This window comes from Haliotis rubra, unplaced genomic scaffold (assembly GCF_003918875.1).
Source record: "Haliotis rubra isolate DU_JTF1 unplaced genomic scaffold, ASM391887v1 Scf515, whole genome shotgun sequence".
In the NCBI taxonomy this organism is placed as follows: domain Eukaryota; kingdom Metazoa; phylum Mollusca; class Gastropoda; order Lepetellida; family Haliotidae; genus Haliotis; species Haliotis rubra.
The window spans coordinates 191,256-213,504 of record NW_025767208.1 but is presented as its reverse complement, the minus strand read 5'-3'; the positions used below and the strand labels follow the sequence as shown (position 1 = coordinate 213,504).

The 22,249-nt window shown below is 41.3% G+C and overlaps 1 protein-coding gene and 2 long non-coding RNA genes across 3 annotated transcripts in view; 1 reads left to right on the top strand and 2 right to left on the bottom strand.

Moving 5' to 3' along the window:
* The window catches only part of LOC124292366 (Bardet-Biedl syndrome 4 protein-like), a 28,635-nt gene extending 16,413 nt beyond the window's left edge, over nucleotides 1-12,222 (bottom strand). Inside the window, 7 exon segments of the mRNA XM_046729455.1 lie at nucleotides 407-540; nucleotides 898-951; nucleotides 4,661-4,733; nucleotides 7,337-7,448; nucleotides 9,211-9,354; nucleotides 9,832-9,937; nucleotides 12,147-12,222. Of these exon segments, the coding sequence (XP_046585411.1) occupies nucleotides 407-540; nucleotides 898-951; nucleotides 4,661-4,733; nucleotides 7,337-7,448; nucleotides 9,211-9,354; nucleotides 9,832-9,937; nucleotides 12,147-12,206 (683 nt within the window). The 5' untranslated portion in view covers nucleotides 12,207-12,222.
* Nucleotides 239-22,249, top strand: part of LOC124292367 — a 26,924-nt gene continuing 4,913 nt past the window's right edge. The window contains exons 1-2 of the long non-coding RNA XR_006902433.1: nucleotides 239-390; nucleotides 9,666-9,675. This is a non-coding gene — a long non-coding RNA (uncharacterized LOC124292367). The remainder of the gene's footprint in view (nucleotides 391-9,665; nucleotides 9,676-22,249) is intronic.
* LOC124292368 overlaps nucleotides 20,797-22,249 on the bottom strand; it is a 19,219-nt gene continuing 17,766 nt past the window's right edge. The window contains exon 3 of the long non-coding RNA XR_006902434.1: nucleotides 20,797-20,809. This is a non-coding gene — a long non-coding RNA (uncharacterized LOC124292368). The remainder of the gene's footprint in view (nucleotides 20,810-22,249) is intronic.

The window sequence follows — 22,249 nt, the reverse complement described above, 5'->3', positions numbered from 1 at the left end:
TCAACGAGTGACAGTAAAACCACTAGAAAATCACAGACATAGATACAAAACTAGTTTGTAAATCTAAAACTTTCTTACTACTTATACAATACAATAACTGAAGGTAAATCACCAAACTAGGGACCATGTGGACTTACAGTGCCCAGTGGAGCAGAGTGGATGGGGCAGTGGGTGATTGAGTGGGTGACATACTTAGCACTGACAAACTGGGGACCTAGGTCTGAGGTCTTCCATTAACTGCCCGACGAAGGAGGGAAGTTGAAAAAGACCGAGGGCTTCTGCAAATGATAATGCCCTCAAAAATAGCATTACCGTTATTATTGCTAAAATACATGGAATTTGTGTCGAAAAAAGAAGGAAACTATGAAGGAATTTGACTATAAGTTTACTGTGTGACTTACTCCACAGCACTCAATTAATGTTGTAGCCCACCTCTATAGCAGCATTGATGTCATTCTCCATCAGGTGTATCTTCCCCAGCATGACGTAAGAGATTTCATGACGCCGGCACTCAATGGCCTGCTTCAAACATTCCTTGGCCTGCAAACGGGAAGTCACAAATACACCTTGGAAGGAAAAGGGATGATATCAGAATGAAACAATGACACAAATTCACAAAGTGTTGGCTGATATTCAACACTATAAATATTTGGATATTTTGCAGAAAAATGAATATTTCAATTATCAAACAATTTAAATCTTTCATTCTAAAACAAATAATGCATTTTTCAATTATCTACACCAAGCCCCTCTATTTTGTAAAATGAAATAATTAAAATAAATGTTCAGCAATTTTCATGACAGCATCTGATGCATGGTATGGGGGCAAGAGTTGTCTCCCTTGTTTGGGCAAATGCCTAATATTTCAAATCTGGATGTATGTTTTGTGCTACAAACCTTGGGGAAGTCACGAAGGTACATATAGCACACACCCTGGTTGTGATAGATCTCCTGCAAACATATGAACAGAATCTGATAAAGGAACGGAAGCATCTCTTCAACAAGTTACCATCAGTGAATCGAAATGAGCATGTGAATGGGTATTGTTTTACACTGTTTCCTAAAACATTCCAGCAATACCACAAAACATGGGTAATAAGCTTCACACATTGTATCTGTTTGGGGAATGGAACCCAGGCCTTTGGCATGATGAGGGAAAGCTTTAACCACTTGGCTACTCCTCTGCCTCATAAGAGAATACAAGTAAGTCAGGTTTCAGCCATATTCCCCATCATGACAGCATTTAAAAAGCGCACAGCACACATTATCCCCATAGGAAATAGAAATCAGGTCTTAAGCATACACACTTCAACCACAAGGCCCTTCCATGCCCTCCTGTCAGTGCAAGAAAAAGTCCCATCTATGCCTACTATCATTGTCAGAAAAGTCTATCTTTGCCCTCCTGTCATTGTGTCCCATCTATGCCTTCCTGTCATTGTCAGAAAAAGTACCATCTATGCCTACTATCATCAGAAAAATTGCCTTCATTGTCTATCATATGCCTTCTGTCAAAGAAAAGTACCATCTATGCCTTCCAGTCATTGTCATTGTCAGAAAAAGTCCTTTCTATGCCCTATGCCTGTCATTGTCAGAAAAATTCCCATCTATGCCCTCCTGTCATTGTCAGAAAAGTCCTTTCCATGCCTTCCTGTCATTGTCAGAAAAAGTCCCATCTATGCCTTCCTGTCATTGTCAGAAAAGTCCTTTCCATGCCTTCCTGTCATTGTCAGAAAAAGTCCCATCTATGCCTTCCTGTCATTGTCAGAAAAGTCCCATCATGCCCTCCCTGTCATTGTCAGAAAAGTCCCATCAATGCCCTCCTGTCATTGTCAGAAAAGTCCCATCTATGCCCTCCTGTCATTGTCAGAAAAAGTCCCATCTATGCCCTACTATCACTGTCAGAAAAAGTCCCATCTATGCCCTCCTGTCATTGTCAGAAAAGTCCCATCTATGCCCTCCTGTCATTGTCAGAAAAAGTCCCATCTATGCCCTCCTGTCATTGTCAGAAAAAGTCCCATCTATGCCTTCCTGTCATTGTCAGAAAAAGTCCCTTCCATGCTCTCCTGACATTGTCAGAAAAAGTCCCTTCCATACTCTCCTGACATTGTCAGAAAAAGGCCCTTCCATACACTGGTTAAATGGATTCATTTTTAAATCTGGAATTCTGCATTGAAGTTCACTTTAAAAGTGAGAGATGTATAACTACATGGACATGTTATGTGATTAAAAAGCAAATTACTCAGGTTTTCAAATATTTTATGACTTGGAGGCAATCTGAGATGTAAAAAATCTGGATCTAGATTTTTACAGAGTATCTAGAGGGATGTGAGTGTCATAAAGCTATCAAAAGGAAATTGTGCACTGTCACATCTCAGAAACTAATATTGTCTTTGTATACTGTGAGAATGTCATAAACATAAGATAACTTGATATATCTGCCTCTCTGCTATGTTACATTACTCTCTGGACTATCAAAGAAATACAGGAACAATCATATTAATACACCTGTTACCAGATTACATAGATATTATTCCATTCCTGGGAATATTTCATAAAACATCACATGAACAATTCATTGTATAAATATTTTTGGAAATATCTTACCATTTTGCAAAACCCTGTTCTCTCTGCAGACAACCACGACAACCATTTTAACAGTGGCGAACACCCATGCAAGTCAATTATCAGGTGAGTTGGGGGAAAAGGACTTTTATTAGCATTTAATTATCAATTAATTATCATTCACAACAATTACGTTGAACTTATCATTCTTATAGATGAAATTAAGCAATAAATATGATAAATATGAATCACATTAAACATTACATGTCTCTATCCAGTACACATTTGCTTATTAATGTTATTGATATAAATTTTTATGTCAGAATGATAATATTACTATTAGCAAGATACAGTGTATATTTGCACAAATTGGAGTAGAAAAGATACTGAAATACAACATGAATTGGAAAGTACTGACATAGTTCAGAGTTTGCTGCAGTGAGGACACTGAATACCACTGACGTACTACACATATCAACAACAACACCATACAATGACACAGGAACACTGTATATTCAGTTTTTGTTTGTTTGCTAGTTTAATATCATTCGAATCAACATTCCTAATGTTGGTTTGTTGAAATTTAATGCAGCACTCAGCAATATTCCTGCTACATGGCGGCGGTCTGTAAATAATCAAGTCTGGACCGGACAATCCAGTGATCAACAGCATGAGCATCGATCTGCGCAACGTATGTACAGGATCTATTATTTTAGTTCTCTGTTTGTTGTGACGGTCTGTAAATTATTGACTAATGCCCAGAAAATGTAGAGACTGGCATTATGAATAACAATCTACACATTAGAGTGAGTGAGTGAGTTAAAATTTTACATCGGATTGGCAGTATTGCAGCAATGAGAACAAGTTGAATAATATTAAGATGTTTTCTACTTAGGAAAGTAAAACAGTATCTTCAGTATCACAGTTTAAGTATAAAACAAACCAATTCTTTATTAAAAACATTACTTATTAAGTGTAATTCAAAACAAGGCTGTAGACCACTAGCGACCAAAGTTGGACCACCTTCCAGGGGATCAAGGGGACTTACGGTGCCTCTGCTTCCTGCATGACTACACATTTGAAATACGATCACATGCATAAGTAAGTGAGTCTGATCATGCAATTCCCTTGACCATGTGTACTACTTCAGATAATCACTATTCTATGTGAGTGAATACAGCTGGAAAACCTCAGTACTACTTCCTCAATTTTTAATGTTTTCACATAAAAGCTTTAAGGTAGAGAAAGATCTGCACAAGCTAATGTGATATTAACAAAGATATTGTTCAGAGATATATATTGCAAAGCTCCAGATATTCTATGCAAAGTTTTATGATTACATTTTATGTGTTGAAAAGTGACAGGAAGCATGGAGTTGGTGAAAACAAATGACAACACATCCTCTAATGTCCAGGGCCCCATTTCGCAAACCTACCGTAGCACTAAGACTGCCGTACCTCCTATACTGTAACATAGACTTATGACAGGCGTAGCGCTACAATAGCTTTGTGAACTTTATCTCCATTCCTTTAAGAGATATACACTGGACCAAACCACCATGTATTTGTTTTGGAAGTGATACCCTGTCCCCATCTCTCTATCACTGACAGAATCTGAGATATTGGATGGACAGTTGTAGCACTGTGGAAGATTAGGCTCGGCAGGACACTATGACGAGGAATGGGTTCAGGGTATTTATCCTGAAGGATGGAGATATAATATTCTGCATCATCTAGGATGAAGAGAACACTGCCCATTATGCAGTATAAAGGTCATGATATGTGTATCCGGATTCTTCATGATTCACTACTACACCTGTTGATAACATTTCCATCAGAGGCACTCACAGAGGTAATGGGTAAATACCTGACCTTGCTGCTTTTTGGTTGAGTTACCTCCCTTTCCACCAACAGATTAACCACATTCATTGGAAAAAATTGAATTGTCCACAATTTCATTTGACTTGTACATATTTGAGACTCTAGGCGTGCTTGAGAGAATTTACAAGGAGAAGACCAAGTTGACAAAGACCGACAACAGAATGTGATGGAGTATGACAGTGATGACAAAGATGATGAGACCCTGTGCTGCTACTCACCCAGTCCCGGTTGCTGAGTCGGGCTGCCTCCGTGTACACATCTATAGCGGCCTTGTGTCGCGCCAGCAGGAACCTGGCAACAGGACAACAAACACTGAGTGACAGAATCCTTGAAACCTGGGGTTCCACTCACCTCGTCAGGGGCAAGGTGAGTGGCTGCAAGCAAATAAGTTGTGTGAGTGAGTGAGTTTAGTTTTACAACACTTTCAGCAATATTCCAGCAATATCATGGAGAAGGGACACCAGAAATGGGCTTCACACATTGTATCCATAGGGAGAATCAAACCCAGGTCTTCGGCATGATGAGTGAATGCTTAACCACTAGGCTACCTCACCACCCCACAGAAGTTGTGGCATCAACATAGATTCTTTCATGGTTTCCACTTGTGACCTTGTTTAACCCTGCTATTTCTTCACATTTCGAAATGGTAATGATAAACTATTTATCCATTAGTTTTTTGCTTAGATGTGACATCTTTAGAAAGCAGTACCCAAACTTTCCATTAATTATACCACCAACTGCTAGTCATTCAACTTGTGACAAATGACCAGTATTGAACCAATGAATAACCACTGATACATAGAGCGTTAATATTCCTAGTCGTAACTACAGAAATCAGAGCCTGTTGGCACGGGGGACTTTACCTGGTCTGGGACAGGACCTGTCTGGAGCCTGTCAGACCTGGGACAGGACCTGTCTGGAGCCTATCAGAACTGGGACTGGACCTATCTGGAGCCTATCAGAACCTGTAAGGAGCCTATCAGAACTGGGACAGGACCTATCTGGAGCCTATCAGAACCTGTAAGGGGCCTATCAGAACTGGGACAGGACCTATCTGGAGCCTACCAGTAAGGAGCCTATCAGAACTGGGACAGGACCTGTCAGGAGCCTATCAGAAATGGGACAAGTTCTGTCTGGAGCCTATCAGTACTGATACAAGATCTACCAGGTACCGGTACCTATAAGTACTGGGGACCAGATCTGTCTTGAGCCTGTCAGTACTGACTGGAGCCGGCCGGAACCAGGGTCAAGTTGTGTCAAGAGTCTATCGGTACTGGCAACAAGATCTACCTGGAGCCTGTTGTTACTCTGTACAAGATCTATCTGGAGCCTGTTGTTACTGGGTACAAGATCTATCTGGAGCCTGTTGTTACTGGGTACTAGATCTACCTGGAGCCTGTTGTTACTCTGTACAAGATCTATCTGGAGCCTGTTGTTACTGGGTTACTGGCCTGTTGTTACAAGATCTATCTGGAGCCTGTTGTTACTCTATCTGGAGCCTGTTGTTACTGGGTACAAGATCTATCTGGAGCCTGTTGTTACTGGGTACAAGATCTATCTGGAGCCTGTTGTTACTGGGTACAAGATCTATCTGGAGCCTGTTACTGGGTACAAGATCTATCTGGAGCCTGTTGTTACTGGGTACAAGATCTGTCTGGAGCCTGTTGTTACTGGGTACAAGACACTGAGTACAAGATCTATCTGGAGCCTGTTGTTACTGGGTAGAAGATCTATCTGGAGCCTGTTGTTACTGGGAACAAGATCCTGTTGTTACTGAGTACAAGATCTATCTGGAGCCTGTTGTTGCTGGGTAGAAGATCTATCTGGAGCGTGTTGTTACTGGGAACAAGATCTATCTGGAGCCTGTTGTTACTGGCAACAAGATCTATCTGGAGCCTGTTGTTACTGGCAACAAGATCTATCTGGAGCCTGTTGTTACTGGCAACAAGATCTATCTGGAGCCTGTTGTTACTGGCAACAAGATCTATCTGGAGCCTGTTGTTACTGGGTACAAGATCTATCTGGAGCCTGTTGTTACTGGGTACAAGATCTGTCTGGAGCCTGTTGTTACTGGCAACAAGATCTATCTGGAGCCTGTTGTTACTGGGTACAAGATCTATCTGGAGCCTGTTGTTACTGGGTACAAGATCTGTCTGGAGCCAGTTGTTACTGGCAACAAGATCTATCTGGAGCCTGTTCTTACTGGGTACAAGATCTATCTGGAGCCTGTTGTTACTGGGTACAAGATCTATCTGGAGCCTGTTGTTACTGGGTACAAGATCTGTCTGGAGCCTGTTGTTACTGGGTACAAGATCTGTCTGGAGCCTATTGTTACTGGGTACAAGATCTGTCTGGAGCCTATTGTTACTGGGTACAAGATCTGTCTGGAGCCTATTGTTACTGGGTACAAGATCTGCCGTACCAGGGACAAGTTCGTCCCTGGTAGTATTGGGGACATCTATCTGGAGCTTGTAAGCACTTTGAACAAGATGTGCAGGTCTGTGGGAAAACATTTGTCTGGAGCACTGCAGGTGCCATAACAAAGGTTAAGTGTTGTTAGTGAATGAGTTTAGTTTTACGCCGCACTCAGCAATATTCCAGCTATATGGTGGCGGTCTGTAAATAATCGAGTCTGGACCAGACAATCCAGTGATCAACAGCATGACCATCAATAGGCGTAATTGGGAACCGATGACATGTGTCAACCAAGTCAGCGAGCCTGACCACCTAATCCCATTAGTCGCCTCCTACGACAAGCATGGGTTACTGAAGATCGATATTCTAACCCGGACCTTAAAGGGTCTTAAGTCTTGTTAATATTACAGGGGATAATTTCTGTCTGGAGCCTGTGAGTAGTCTAGACAAACTTTCCCTGGACCCTTGTAGTTACTCACAGTGACCTGGCCACCTGCTTCAGATTGTCAGCACTTTGTGGGTTGAGTAGCGTGCATGTCTGAAACATCTCTAGGGACTCCTGTATACGGCCCTCCTGTCTCAGAATCAGGGCTGAAATTACGAACAGGTCAATATGTTTTAAAATGTCACAAACCACAAAATGAAAAGTGATGATATACATTATGTTTTATGTATCTGATCTCTGAAAAGTTAATGGATCACTAAAAGAAAACAAAGATTAAATAGCAAATCATTAATGAAAAGCAAAGCCTAGTCTGGGGCAATAATTAATTTCGTCCTGAATAGAATGACAAAGAATCAGCCAGGCAGCAGTGCCTTCAACACCAAATGCTCATTATATACACTGATAGGCCTGGGGCTCATACCCCTATTACCTGACCCCACCCAGTTAAATGCTGAGGTCTCAAGACCTGGGTACAAAATGCCTGATTTGGAACTGTTTTCTAAGCCCTGTAACCATGCATTTTCAATGAGACTGTCAACAGCATATCATGTGACGAACCATGAGTCTGGTTACCTGGTCCTACTAACGACACACAAACCCCGAATATCCAAGTTACTCATCCCAGCCCCCAACTTACTGAGGACACACCCACCCTGAAAACTCAAGTTTCTCATCCCACCACCCCCACCTACTAAGGACACACCAAGCCAGTGAACCCAACTTATCCATTTCAGCCCCCTACCTCCCAAGTACCCAAGTTACCTATAACAGCCTCCTAACCTGCTGAGGGCACACCCACCCAGAGTACCCAAATTAACCTGCCCAGACCCCAACTTACTGAAGACACACTCACTTCGATTACCTAAGTTACCCAGCCCAGCCCACCAAAGTCTCAGGGAACCTTCCTGCTGCCAGATCCTTTCAATGATGTGTGTTGAGGCCAAAATGATTACGTATTTTATGAGCGCGCTTTATGTAAATTCAGGTCATGGGAGGTAACTCTAATTCAGTTTTGCTTTGAAAGTAGTGTCGCATGCGCACGCGGATATCGTGCAGTGTAGAATGCAGGGTAGAATGTGGAAGGACACGTGGGGATGGAGAGGTGATACAAAAAGGTATGGAAACACTTTATATTTCTCAACATAATACATATATATTTCATGTTTATTTGATAAGCAACAGTTGTAAACAATATATTCTATTCTGTTGCAGTCAATGGTTCCTTTGCGTACTTTTGTCTTGAAGTTGAAAGTAGTTGTTTGAACCAACGAGCAAGTTGTCAAGTCTGTGCCACATGTATTCAGAACGTGTTCAGAACAAGGTGTAAACCGAATGAAAATGAATGCAGAAATAAAACAAAAAGGATGAATTGACTTTATTTTCACACATCGTCTATGAATGTCGTCTACAATGTGCATAATCTCCTAAGATGCACATCAACTAGCACTCTCCTACCTAGAGTTCCATGCGGGCAGCCACATTCGTCCCATCTTGCACTGTCCATTCAATATAATGTACAGATTTCTTAACTCTTTTATTTTTGACAAGTCTACACATCTAATTAAACATCTTTGATAGAATGGTTGTGCTGCTCCACATGCTGTCATCGAAGCCGATGGAGAGCAAACGATGCAGCCAGTTTGATATCTAAATATGTACTGTGATAAACCTTACTGCCGTAGTTGTGGAAGAATATATATGTAACAATGTAAAACATTGTGAAGAGCGCCGAAAAGCTTGCGTAAGGCCAGTCTCTTCTTATTATGAATATGTGCGTTTGTTTACAAACAAGAGAAAAGTCCGTCACGTGATATGCAAATTAGCCTGTGGCAGTGATGTTATGCTAAGTCCTCACTGCACCGGAGTGTGATCAACTAGGGTTTATTGTTAGGGTCCAGAGTTACCTACCCTGCACATACACAGCATATTCACACATGCCCCCACTTTCAGCCAGCTGCTCCTTGATGAGGGACTTGCATGTACTGAATTCCTTCCTCACATAATGCAGGTGAATCAGCCAGTTCCGTCGCTCAAACACCGGCAGCTCTGGTGCTGTGTACAGGCAAATCATTTTTAACAGAGCACAATAATAATAACAATGATCTGTTGAGGAAGTGAGTTAGTTGGGTTGAACAAAAGTTTGTTAAGTGTAATAATCAAGTATAATAAACATGACAAATCTGTGATTCAAACCTAAAGTCATCAGAGTGAGTGAGTGAGTGAGTTAAGATTTTAAGTCACATCAGCAATATTTCAGCCATATTGTGACTAAAGCAAGTTATAAATATATCAACAATTTAAGGTCAATTATAAAATTCTGCCGACGAAGGACAGTAAAACAACTAGAATATCACAATTTGAAGTAAAACTAGCGTAGAAAGTTAAAACAAATAGCACTAATTGGACAATAAAATATAAAAAAGTGGCTAGAGATCTCCAACAACTGAAGGGAGATCACCATACTAGGGGCCATGGGGACTTATAAAGTTATCAGATTGTTGGAGAGATAACAGTAGATTTCTCTTTTACCTTTTTTGGGCCTGGGTTTGGGAGGTGCAGCTGCAGGCAGGGAAGGAACTTTCGCTACTGGTTTTTCTGCTGTAGGTTGTGGTTGTGGTTCAGGCTCATCCTTGTCCTGGAATTTTCCATAATAACTCCTTTCAATATGTGAGTGAGTGAGTGAGTGAGTTAAGATTTTAAGTCACATCGGCAATATTTCAGCCATATCGTGACTAAAGCAAGTTATAAATATATCAACAATTTAAGTTAAATTATAAAATTCTGCCAACGAAGGACAGTAAAACAACTAGATTATCACAGATATAGATATAATCCTTTCAATATGTGGAGAAGTTTGCACATGTCTTTAATGAAAGATAGTCATAATTTCAAATGAGAAAACAAAAGAGCTGTAATAATTTGTTGTGATGAAATATGTATTTCAAAGACAAGGTTGCAATAACAATACACTCTAGTTTAGCTAAATACTTCGGCGGAATAATGTTTGAGATTCCATAATCAATAGAATACAATGAAGGCCCTGTCTTCTCACATAACTATTCCGACATAAATGAATATTTTTTATTACTACGTTATTACATGTAAATATTATTTGTCACAAAGCATAGCCACCCATAGCTACAATAGCTCTTTTCTAGAGTGATTCATATACATCAGCTTGATGACGTATTACTTTAAGTTGTCTTCTTACCATAATGAATGTTAAGTTTATTGGCTAGTTCTAAATGCAAACTAAAACTAGTAAAACGCACAGACTGGGTGCAGGGAGATTGTTGCTAAAATAGCACCCCGCTAAATGTCAAGGAATGAAACTGACACAGATCAGTGAAAACTGAACTTTTCTGCCTAGAGCAAAACAGCTACTGGATGACCTATATAACAGCAAGTTCATGTTCACAAGTCATTTATTGTTTCATTTCGATTCCCTATCAATCTACTGTAAAATAAACACTCAAATAGTTAGTGATGTTCCGATGATCGAAAATAATCGAAAATCGATCGAAAGAAGGATTAAAAATGATTATCGATTGTAAAAAACATTTTCGATTAATCAGAATTTTGTTGTTTTTGTATAACACCCTTGAATGAAGTAAACTAACCATCAAATTTGACGAATATTCACGAACAAACATGCACTCAACAGCGTATAGCTATGCACATTGTAAAATTTTAACCACTTTTATTGTTTAATTACAATTCCAGTGTCTTTCTTGCATGCATGCATTTCATTGCATGACAGCATTAGTTATAAAAACAAAACATTAATTAGAAAAAAAATGGGGAAACCCCCTTAAAATTGGTGATTACATTAAAAATGTATATATTTAGATTATAATCGATAATCGTTCACCACAATCCTCCGATAATCGATAGTGGATTTGGTTTCCGATTCCCAACACTACAAATAGTCACACTATCAATTATTCGAGGTTACAATATGATATAAATATATATATTATTTCACAAATGGCATGAGAAATTCTGAGTGACAGAAGTTAGTTGTGACAAAACATGTATTTATACTACCATGATTCCCTTCCGCAGCATTATATAAAAACATGATCGGCGTAAATGAACGGGCTGGACACATCGGTGAATAGCTAATTAAGTATCATAAGTAAATCTTAATCATTAATTTAACAAACGGTGGAGTAATTTTGCAAATACCGCTAAAATATGGCGATAACTGTTCGCTAGCCATAGCTGAGAGCCGTGATGCGGTCTTGACTGTATAGGAACGCATCGCGGCTCTCGGCTACGCATCGCGGCTCTCGGCTACGCTAGCCAGTACCATTGTGAGGATGAAACACTTTATTGTTTTATAAAAACAAACAATAAATTAAAATAATACTCACAGGTGGACAAACGATGGTGAAATGTTGATAGTGTTTCTGTATTTTCACATAAGAAATTAAACTCAGTTTTTTTAAACTGTTCTGATTGGGAGGCAGAACTAAACCTAACCTCGATACTTATAAAGTTATTTTTCTCTTATACTTTTGCTGAGGTGCTGTATTTGCCTGCCCCTAACGTAAGACTATAAACAAACCTTCAAAATATAAAAGTTGCTTGCAGGCAACCCATAAGTATCTACACATACGCACACCAGTAATCATATGTGATTATGTTCAAGTCATACGCAATTCTTAATTCGACTGCTGTTTGCTCAAGCAAACTTTGTTGATCGAAAACTGGACAATTGACTATTACACCGTGTAACGATGCGAATTTTGACATTTCGTAGTAACATAACCAGTGCCAAGAAAGTGATGGAAAGAGAAAGGGCAGTAAATAGTTGTGACTGAAATATAAAAAGAATTAACCTGCTTTTGGCCATCTGGGGCCACAGCTTCTTCGATATCGGCATTTTCCACGTCCGCCATGACAAACTATTTACCACATACGGTACAAATAGATCCTGAACAATGATTGGTCAAAATAAATCTTAAAGTTAAAACTGAGCAAAGAAATACACGTTTTCACCGCGTCGAACAATTGTAAGAAAGGTGATTCGTATCCTTAAATATGGTGTGCGTTAAGGAAACTATTATCTTTCACAAATATCCTCACATTAATATGACACAGCTTGAAGAATAACGTTGCCTAGTAACCGCCATAAGGCAGCTCCCTGGTATCGCGAGGATGCATTCAGATTCTTTGAGATTTTGAGCGATATTTATATGATGACCGCTATTGCACGAATTTTTATTTAGATGCATTTTTCCGACTTTGTGAGTACGTAGTATAATTATATATGTTCAGTGGCAATAATGTGATTGTTACTCAACAACACAACAGTGCAATGCCAGAAACTGTATTTAACTGAAAATAATGTAGCAGATGGCGGTGTGGCAATACTCGTGATGGTTACTCAACGAAAAAACACAAAGTGCAATGAGGTTATGCGTTCGCTCGTCACGCTGAAGAACCGGGTTCGATTCCCCACATGGGTACAATGTGTGAGGGGCGTGGAGGGTAGCCCAATGGTAAAAGCGTACGCTCGTCACGCCGTATTTGGTGAGCAATTTAAAAGAAAACTGTCAACAGCAGGTTCAATATCATTGCAATAAGAATATCAGATCATACTGATTTCATCTACTTCCAACTCGTAGAGGGGCGATGGGGGAGTCTATTTGGTTGAAGCGTACGCTCGTCACATTGAAGACCCGGGTTCGATTCCCCACATGGGTACAATGTGTGAAGCCCATTTCTGGTGTCCCCCGCCGTGATATTGCTCGACTATTACTACTAGATATTTAGAATGGAACACTACTATTTCAGACTTGCGTGTAAACTTGGTACCGTAATACTTATACGGACTTACAGTACCAAATTACATAAACTACTGTTTAAAAAGGCTTGAATAAGGCCTTCCCGATACATGCAGCTGGTAGAAATGAAATGTGGAACTCCACCTGTGGTGAGGTACGAAAGCCAAATGCTTTGTGCCCACTGAATGGCTTTTAATGTTTCCATCATTTCTGCTTTTCCGAATTTCGAGTATTGACTCGTTACTTCAAGTTTCTTTATTAAAAAATACCCACACAATTTCGAGTAATTTCTCGTACCTTAGATTATTTTTCTCGTTAGTTTGTCGTCTCTCGTTGTTTCAAACAATGATCGAAGTAACATAATACTCGAATGTTCAAGAAACAGTTTGTAACAAAGTCAACACAATCGAAGCAACAAGCACGGATGTGATGCTCAGAAATAAAAGAACATTATCTTGTGAACGTAATAATGATTTGACTCGGTGGATTGGGTGGTCATACCAAATGGTGTGGTTGATTGCATGTCGTCATAGATGTTGACTCATGCTGATTTAGGACGGTGATTCGTATTGACAAACTGCAACTTTTTTATAGAAGGATAACAACATATGGATGTGCCTTATACCTCAGTATAACAGAAATTATAGCTAAAATGGATGGTTTTATCATGAAACTGCCCTCTTGTTATCAGAAATGAACGGGTCGCTACAACTGATAATGGCCCACTCTCAAACGCAGGAGTTCCACGCGACCAGCCTAGTAGTAGTACCTCTGCCACAGGCCAGAAAGATGTGATGAATTTTTACATCTAGCACAGTCCTATACATATTTGTTAGCCCTTTTATTTTTGACGAGTCTACACATTTAAATAAACATCTTCGACAGAATTTGTTAGTTTCACTGAGAAAATATCCTCAAACGTGTAACACTATTTCGATTTGCGTAGCGATTCTTTGTTTACATAGGTTATGCGGTTCCACGTGCTGTCATCGAAGCCCTACGCGGAGCAAATGATGTAGCCACTTTAATATATAAATACGAATTGCCATAAACCTTACTGTCGCAGTTGTAGACGAATAATATAACAATGTAAAACATTATGAAAAGCGCACCGAAAAGCTTGCATTAGGCCAGTCACTTCTGATTTACAAATATACGCGGTTGTTTACAAACAAGGGGAAAACTGCGGTCCATTTTAATGCTTTAACAGGAGATATATACGTAATAGGTAGAGTCTTTCTATCAACGAGGAGAAACAGAGTTGTTGAAATATTAACTGAAGCGTTAGTAAAATGTTTGGTAAGCAATCTTCAACCCTCGTTTGAAGAGCAATCCTCAAATAATCATGGACCACAAACATTTGCCATTAAAAATGAAACGTTGAGTATGGCATTACGCCGTTTTTAGCAATATTCCATCAAAATAAGGGCTGGGGACACCAGAAATGGGTATCAGTGGCAGGGGCGTAGCGACCATTATAGGTAAAGCCCGGGCTGACACATGATTGATGCTAAAGAGCTTTGGCAAGCCCTCAATACTATCTAAAGGTAAAGCTTTGCAACCTATTCGGGCCGGGCTTGCTGCGCGCCTGACTGCTGCCACATGACCCGGGTCCTGATGACATTACCGCCCCAAGAGTGAGTTAAAATTGGGCAATATTACAGCCATATAGTGATGAGAAGAAGTAAGTTTTAATTAAATATCTGTCAACAAAGAACAGTAAGTACTTATAACACAAACCATATTAGTATTTAAATAGTCTAATGGAAAATTATTTTTTTGAGTACATGTACATTAACACAAGACTAAAGACCACAAGTAACAAAAGAAAGAACACCATACCGGGCAATATGGGGATTTACGGTGTTTTTCCTTCCTACATGATTACTCAGCAGGTTTTGCATCACAGTTACCTCCTCATAAAACTAGTGGACATCGAAAACGCATCAATACTGCAACATGCTTATTATTGTTTCTTCTGTGTACTCTTGATTTATGCAACAAAACAAAGGGAAACAAGAACAGAAGAAAAAGCAAAAAAACAACAACCAACAAAAAAAAAAACAACAAAACTCAAGTTTACAAAATTTGGAAATTATGATATATTAATCGTGAATTAAATATCTTAAAAGGTACACTTTCATTTTAACAAAGGATCTGCAACAGATGAGCTAAACTTTTAGAAATTGTTTAGACAAACCATGTATTAGATGACAATTTCAAAAAAGTCTGTGAATGGAAACTAGGAGGGTGTAGACTTTACAGTAAAACTAACAAGACAAATAAATAGTTCTGACTAGGACTAACTTTGGATTCAAATACATAAGTAGGACGATTGGTTGTTGGTTAACGCCACACTCAGCAATATTCCAGCTATATGGTGGCGGTCTGTAATTTATCGACCAGACAATCCAGTGATTAATATCATGAGCATCGATCTACGCAATTGGGATACGATGACATGTGTCAACGAAGTCAGCGATCCCTACCACCCGATCCCTTTAGTCGCCTATTACGACAAGCTGAAGACAAATTCTAACCCGGATACGGGCACAGGTAGGACGAAAGCAAATCCACAGTTTGATCATGAATCATGAACAAAGGTGACAATATATTCATGGACACTGTTTATTAAACAATTGAAGTAGACGTGATAACTCCTGGAACATCACTCACTTAGTTTAAATCCTTAATTATTATTTTTCCCGAAATGTTGCCCCAATCAATATGTGTCCAGTGCATTCAGTTATTGATATCGGTATGGCTACATTAACTACTTTTAGTAACATTACTCAATGGCTCGAAAAATTAGTGTTTCTTATAAATTTTGCCTTCGTCATTCACAGCATGGTAAGAGCAATTTTCACAGAGTTCAATCAAGGATACTGATCAACTACTTTGTCTATTCCAGACATCCCCACTCCGCTTCATATTAGTGTTACTAGGTCAGTCATTTTCTTTTCATCAATCTGACACCCTTCGTTGTACAATTACCATCCCACGAGTTCCTTACACTGGCATACAGAAGCGCAGAGCATTACAGATTCGGTTTCATTGTTGGAAGAGCGATGGTCCGAGTTCTTAGATCTTCGATCGGCAGTTTATATGTCGACACTCCAGAGACGAGGGTGTCGCTAGTTACACTCGGAACTGCCTTTGGCTAGAAAAGCAATCAAAATGAAGCACAAGTTCGGGGCCACATTTGGAATGAGAGCGCGTCCACTCGGAACTAGAAGAAGTAAAAAGTAAATACGAAAGATATTCACCGCAATTCAAAGGAAATTAAACGAATAAAGACGGCACGTATCGTCTTAAACCGTGATTTAGAGACCGTCGTTCTTGTAGACGTCGATTTCAAAATGTTGGCGTGGATCCTAGATAGTTATTAGAATTTAACTAGTGTAATATCCGAATAATGCTCACAGCTCAATATGGGCGAGTTTTATGAGGAGTAAGCTTACGACCTCTCCAGTCGTTTACCGGATGTGCGAAGTATGCTTAAACAGATTGACTTCGAGATGCGTCAGTCTGGATGGTATGAAAATATTCATGAAGGAGAAATTTGGAATTAGAAACATTAAGATTATAACTTGGAGTTAATAACTTGGTTCCGTTTGCTATTTTCAGCCTTCGTGAAAATTAATGCCTCTTTTCTTGTAAAATGTCGATGTATACTTCACGCGCTATTCAATTTGTGTTAACCTCGGTAATAAATTGAAAAATCTAAGAACCAACGCACCTTCTAAGAAAGTGAACTCCCATTTGCATTTATCTCAATTCAAACTTGATATCGGAAAATGTAGGTGTCAGCTTGAACAGTAACAAATTATTGAAGCGCTTGTATAGAATCTTAGAGTGCGATGTTGCTCATGCCCTTCTTGATCGAATTGACCAATTTATCCGAATGTTGTATTACTTAAAATTAGACTGCCTTCCCAACAAAGCATCGAGATTGGCGACTCGCTAACCTATAAAGATCCACGACGGAGTGTTCTTCGACGAAGCTGAGACTAATCTGGTATCGCTCTCCAGTGTCTAGGGCGAGGAGAAGTGTTGCGGTATTAGCCCTCATTAACTGACCGGTCATACGCCTTCGTAAATTCAATTATCTCCGTCAGTGTGATATAGACGCTGGGAGCTGTTAACAAGATGGATGTCCCCCTTGGGCCTGAACTGGACCATTTGGTAGTCTACGCATCCCCACCCATCTGTGCATCATAAATATTGCATGAACGACCGCTAGTCAACTCCCGAATCGTTATGCCGGAGTGGTGCTTCATCTTGCCAGACAAACAAAGGCTTAAGACAATAGGACGTATTAAGATCTGATAGATTAAGGAACATCCCCGTTGTTAGTACGAGCAGGACATGAAAGTGGAATAGGATACAAGGAAATAGGTTCCTAGGTAAAGCTGGTGTTAACGGCAGGGTGGGTATAGAGGTTGTTAAGGCGGGGGATTTAGGTATGTCTTGTGGGGAATGATGTCAGTAAGCATGGGACTTGATACAGGTATCAGGGCTATGACGTAGGTTGCTGTGGATGTAGGCTGGGATATGATGGGATTACTGCAGGATGAGCTGGGTTCAGGGATAATGACAGTGGGGAGTCGTAGGATGGTTTGGTTTGTTTGTGGTTTAACGTCGCACTATTCCAGCTATATGGCGGCGGTCTGTAAATAATCAAGTCTGGACCAGACAATCCAGTGATCAACAGTATGAGCATCGATCTACGCAGTTGGGATACAGTGACATGGAGTCGTGGGAGGGTGTTGGATGGTTATGCATGGCTGTTTTGATTCTTTTTCTCTATATATATCACAACTATATTATGCATATATTAAGGTTAAAAATCGTGGGATGTGATCTTGGGGGTTCAGGCAAGATTTAACATGTTTACGTGATATGCTATAGCAAAAACGCGGTAGTGATTGATCTCAGGGGTTTAGATAAGGGCTGACATGCTGTGAACGGCGAAGAACGATGGACGTGCTGCCTGAGGGGTAATGGTGGACGTATGGGGGAGGCTGAACGTGTTGTGATGGGTTAATGGTGGACGTATGGGGGAGGCTGAACGTGATGGCGATGGGTTAATGGGGGACGTATGGGGGAGGCTGAACGTGTTGGTGATGGGTTAATGGTAGACGTAAGGGGAGGTTGAACGTGTTGTGATGGGTTAATGGTGGACGTATGGGGGAGGCTGAACGTGATGGCGATGGGTTAATGGGGGACGTATGGGGGAGGCTGAACGTGTTGGTGATGGGTTAATGGTGGACGTATGGGGGACGTTGAACGTGTTGTGATTGGTTAATGGTGGACGTATGGGGGAGGCTGAACGTGTTTGCGATGGTGGACGTATGGGGAAGACTGAACGTGTTGGTGATTGGTTAAGGGTGGACGTATGAGGGGAAACTGAACTTGTTGGTGATTGGGTAAGGGTTAACGTATGGGGGAGACTGAACGTGTTGGTGATTGGTTGATGGTTGACGTATGGGGAAGACTGAACGTGTTGTGATGGGTTAAGGGTTAACGTTTTGGTGATGGGTTAAGGGTGAACGTATGGGGGAGACTGAACCTGTTGGTGATGGGTTAAGGGTTAACTTTATGGTGATGGGTAAAGGGTGAACGTATGGGGGAGACTGAACCTGTCGGTGATGGGTTAAGGGTGAACGTATGGGGGAGGCTGAACCTGTTGGTGATGGGTAAAGGGTGAACGTATGCTGGAGACTGAACCTGTTGGTGATGGGTTAAGGGTGAACGTATTGGGGAGGCTGAACCTGTTGGTGATGGGTTAAGGGTGAACGTATGGGGGAGGCTGAACATGTTGGTGATGGGTTGATGGTGAACGTATGGGGGAGACTGAACCTGTTGGTGATGGGTTAAGGGTGAACGTATGGGGAAGGCTGGAAAGAAAATGCCATGTCCTGGTGGCAGGAGTTCCAGAACTTCGTGAGCCTCCTGAATAACAATGCCGCCAGACAGTGCTTGTTGCCGCCCCTTTACCTAGAAGAGTCAGCTAAACTCTGGTACCAGGTCCTGCCGGAAGCGACCCAGAAGGACCCGAACCTCCTCAAACCGGAATTTGAGACTAGGTTCAATCAAAGGAGCACCTTTGGTGTAAACGTATTGCAGATGACCCAGGCAACAGAAGAGCCCATCGCTGGCTATATCACAAGATTGCAATTAGCAACCCGCAATCACCAGCTGCCAGCATCTGTGGTCGCAGCTATTGCAGTCAATGGACTCAGGCCAAATATCCGTCAGTGGGTTGTCAATAAAAAACGGCCACCTTAGAGCAAGTGCGACATCATGCTGAACTGGCAGAGAAAAATCAGTCCGGATCTGTCACACCAGAGGTAAACATGGCTTTGAAAGTGGACCAGTTGTCGGAGCTAGTGGCAACATTAATAACCAAGATAGAGAAGCCTGTTGTCCAGGCCGCAGCTCCGCCAGCAGTCAACGACCCCCTCATCGCCCACAGCCCAGCCTATGGCCCCCAGTATCGGTACCACCCGAGTTCTGCCAGCCTCCGCCTCCCCCAAGTGCAAGGGATATGGTATGTACTGTTCAGATAGATTGTATTGCCCACATCTCCATACACTGTGCACATATTGTCAAAGAATAGGTCACCACTATAGTGTATGTTTTAGGCGTATCATTCACAGAATGCTTACTCTAAACGCTAGGGACGCGGATGGCATTCTCTACCATGTTCATCAGGCAAAACATAGGGGTGCCATGCCACTAGACCTCCTCAGATTACCCAGCTGGTTGTTCCACTCATCAGGCGCAAAGTTCTTCTGGTAGCATGTCATGACTCAAAAGTAGGTGACTGCCATCTTGGTAAGGGTTCTACATTTCAATTACTCCTCACTAAATATTACTGGTCTGGCATGTACCAAAACATAGACAATTACATTAGATCCTGTGAGGTCAGAAAATCAAGCCCATAACCCATGGTAAACAGGCTCCTATGGTCTCTGTACCCATTGAAGACACATTCTCTCGTCTTCACATTGATATCTTTGGTCCCATCCCTGGAACAAAAGAAGACTTCATATATGTTCTGCTAGTAGTAGATTCATTTTCTCGTTGGTCTGAAGTCTTTCCCATGAAGACCCAAGATGCCACTGAGGTAGCCAGCATTCTTTTCAATCAGGTGATAACTCGCTATGGTGCTCCAAAAACACACCTCCAAACTTGTTAATGCCCTGTGTGAATTACTGGTCATTAAGCATCATTTGACGGCTTCATATCACTCCGAAACCAATGACATGTGTGAAAGGCGCAATAGGACTATTGAGCAAGCACTCAGAGCTTATTGTGACTCTGATCAGTCCACTTGGGCAGACATTCCTTGTATAACGATGTCTATGCGGAGCACACCATGTGCCTTCACTGGTTACACGCCATTCTACCTTGTCTTTGGCAGAGAAATGCTCTCATGTCCTTCCAGGTAGGTCCCCCAAACTCTCAGTCAAATGGTTAGATCCTTACACCATACTTGAATTAGGGCCCAACCACACTTTCAAGCTACAACACGTTCACACACAAGGCCCTTATTTGCGCCAATAGGCTCAAGACCCACATGGCTCGTACGTCAAATGACAGACTTCAAGATTACATTCCTACCCCTGGAAGTCAGTTTCCTAATCCCACCTCTTCTGCTGACGACAACACGCGCCCTGACACACACCAGCCTCCACTTTCCAGCACTTCTGCTGTTGACGACACTCAACACAACGCACAGGTGCTACCTACAGGGCCACATATCCCTGATTCAGGCTCTTCACCATTCACTTCTCAGCAACAGGAAGACACATCACAAGACGATCAACCTATCATGTTGAACAAATACTTAGATATAAACGGGCAAAGGGTACCAAAATGCACCAAATCAAATGGTTAGGCTATTCACAAACTACTTGGGAGCCTGCTCCCAATCTTTATCCGTCATTGATCAATCATTTCCATAAGTCTCGGACAATGTCTGGTAGGCAGCGCACACTTGGACGCAAATCTTTTCAGTAGGTCATAGGTATCACCGACCCACAGTGATCTTTGTGACGTGATTTAATTTGCCACTGTTACGAGTGACCAACCCCTTTTGCAGATACCCAGTTTCTGTGTCTTATAGTGCTAGGTAGTTTTGATGTTGGTGGTCACAACATTCTTCTCAGACAGGTCAACTCTAATGGCTTCCTTTCTCATTTCATCACATGTCTGTCCTGGAGCTTGATTACCCTGTGGGTTATGGCGCTGTTCGCCCATCCTCTCTCAAATGTACTACAGCAGCACTCAGTCCACCTCTCCTCTTTCATGAAATTAGTAGACACTCGCTTTAAAAATGCTCTGAAAGGTGTTAAGGCAAATCATGATGCCATAACGTTCACAGCCACTGCGATTCAGAATAATGCTAAACATATTCAATCCACCTTTGCATCCCTGATTTCATCCTTTGCTTCCCTTCTAATTGACCAAATCTAAAAGTCAAATACCGTGGAGCATCAGCTTGAGGAACTGAAATTAGGAATTTAGACCTGGCCAAGAATAAGTTGTCTCCCCTGCTCATTGCACCTTATATTTTGGAACAAACGATCCATCATATGGCATCAATTTTATCCAATAAATACCCAAATTTCCATTTGCTCCAAACCTGTCCAACCTTTTACTATTCTCATGCTAAATTTATCTTTGCCCGCACTAAGTCCCATATCTTTGTTTCAGTTAAATTTCCCTTATCATCATTGGCTACACCTTTTCAAATATACTGAACTACAAAAGTTTAGCACTTTTTTGGATATTGTATTTAATTTTCAACAAGTAACACTTGATGCTGCATATAGACGCCTACGGACTGTCTGGGGATGAATGTGTGTACCCGTAGCTTGCCGCAGCTCGTTGGCCAGACGTGGGGCTCTTGTTAACCTGTGTCGTCGTGATGACGTCACAATGTGGCGGTCTTCCCGTTGGGTGGTAGAACGAGGCCTTCCTGACCTTGGTCGGTCTCTAACTTGGCCAGTTTGTTGGACCCGTTGCCGCAGACGAATAATTGTGCTGTAATGCACTTGGAAGTGCCTGGCGACGTCTCTTACTTGCTGGCCAGCACGTAGTCGTCCGAGGGCTTCATTGCGTTGATTTTCTGGCATTCCAGGCCG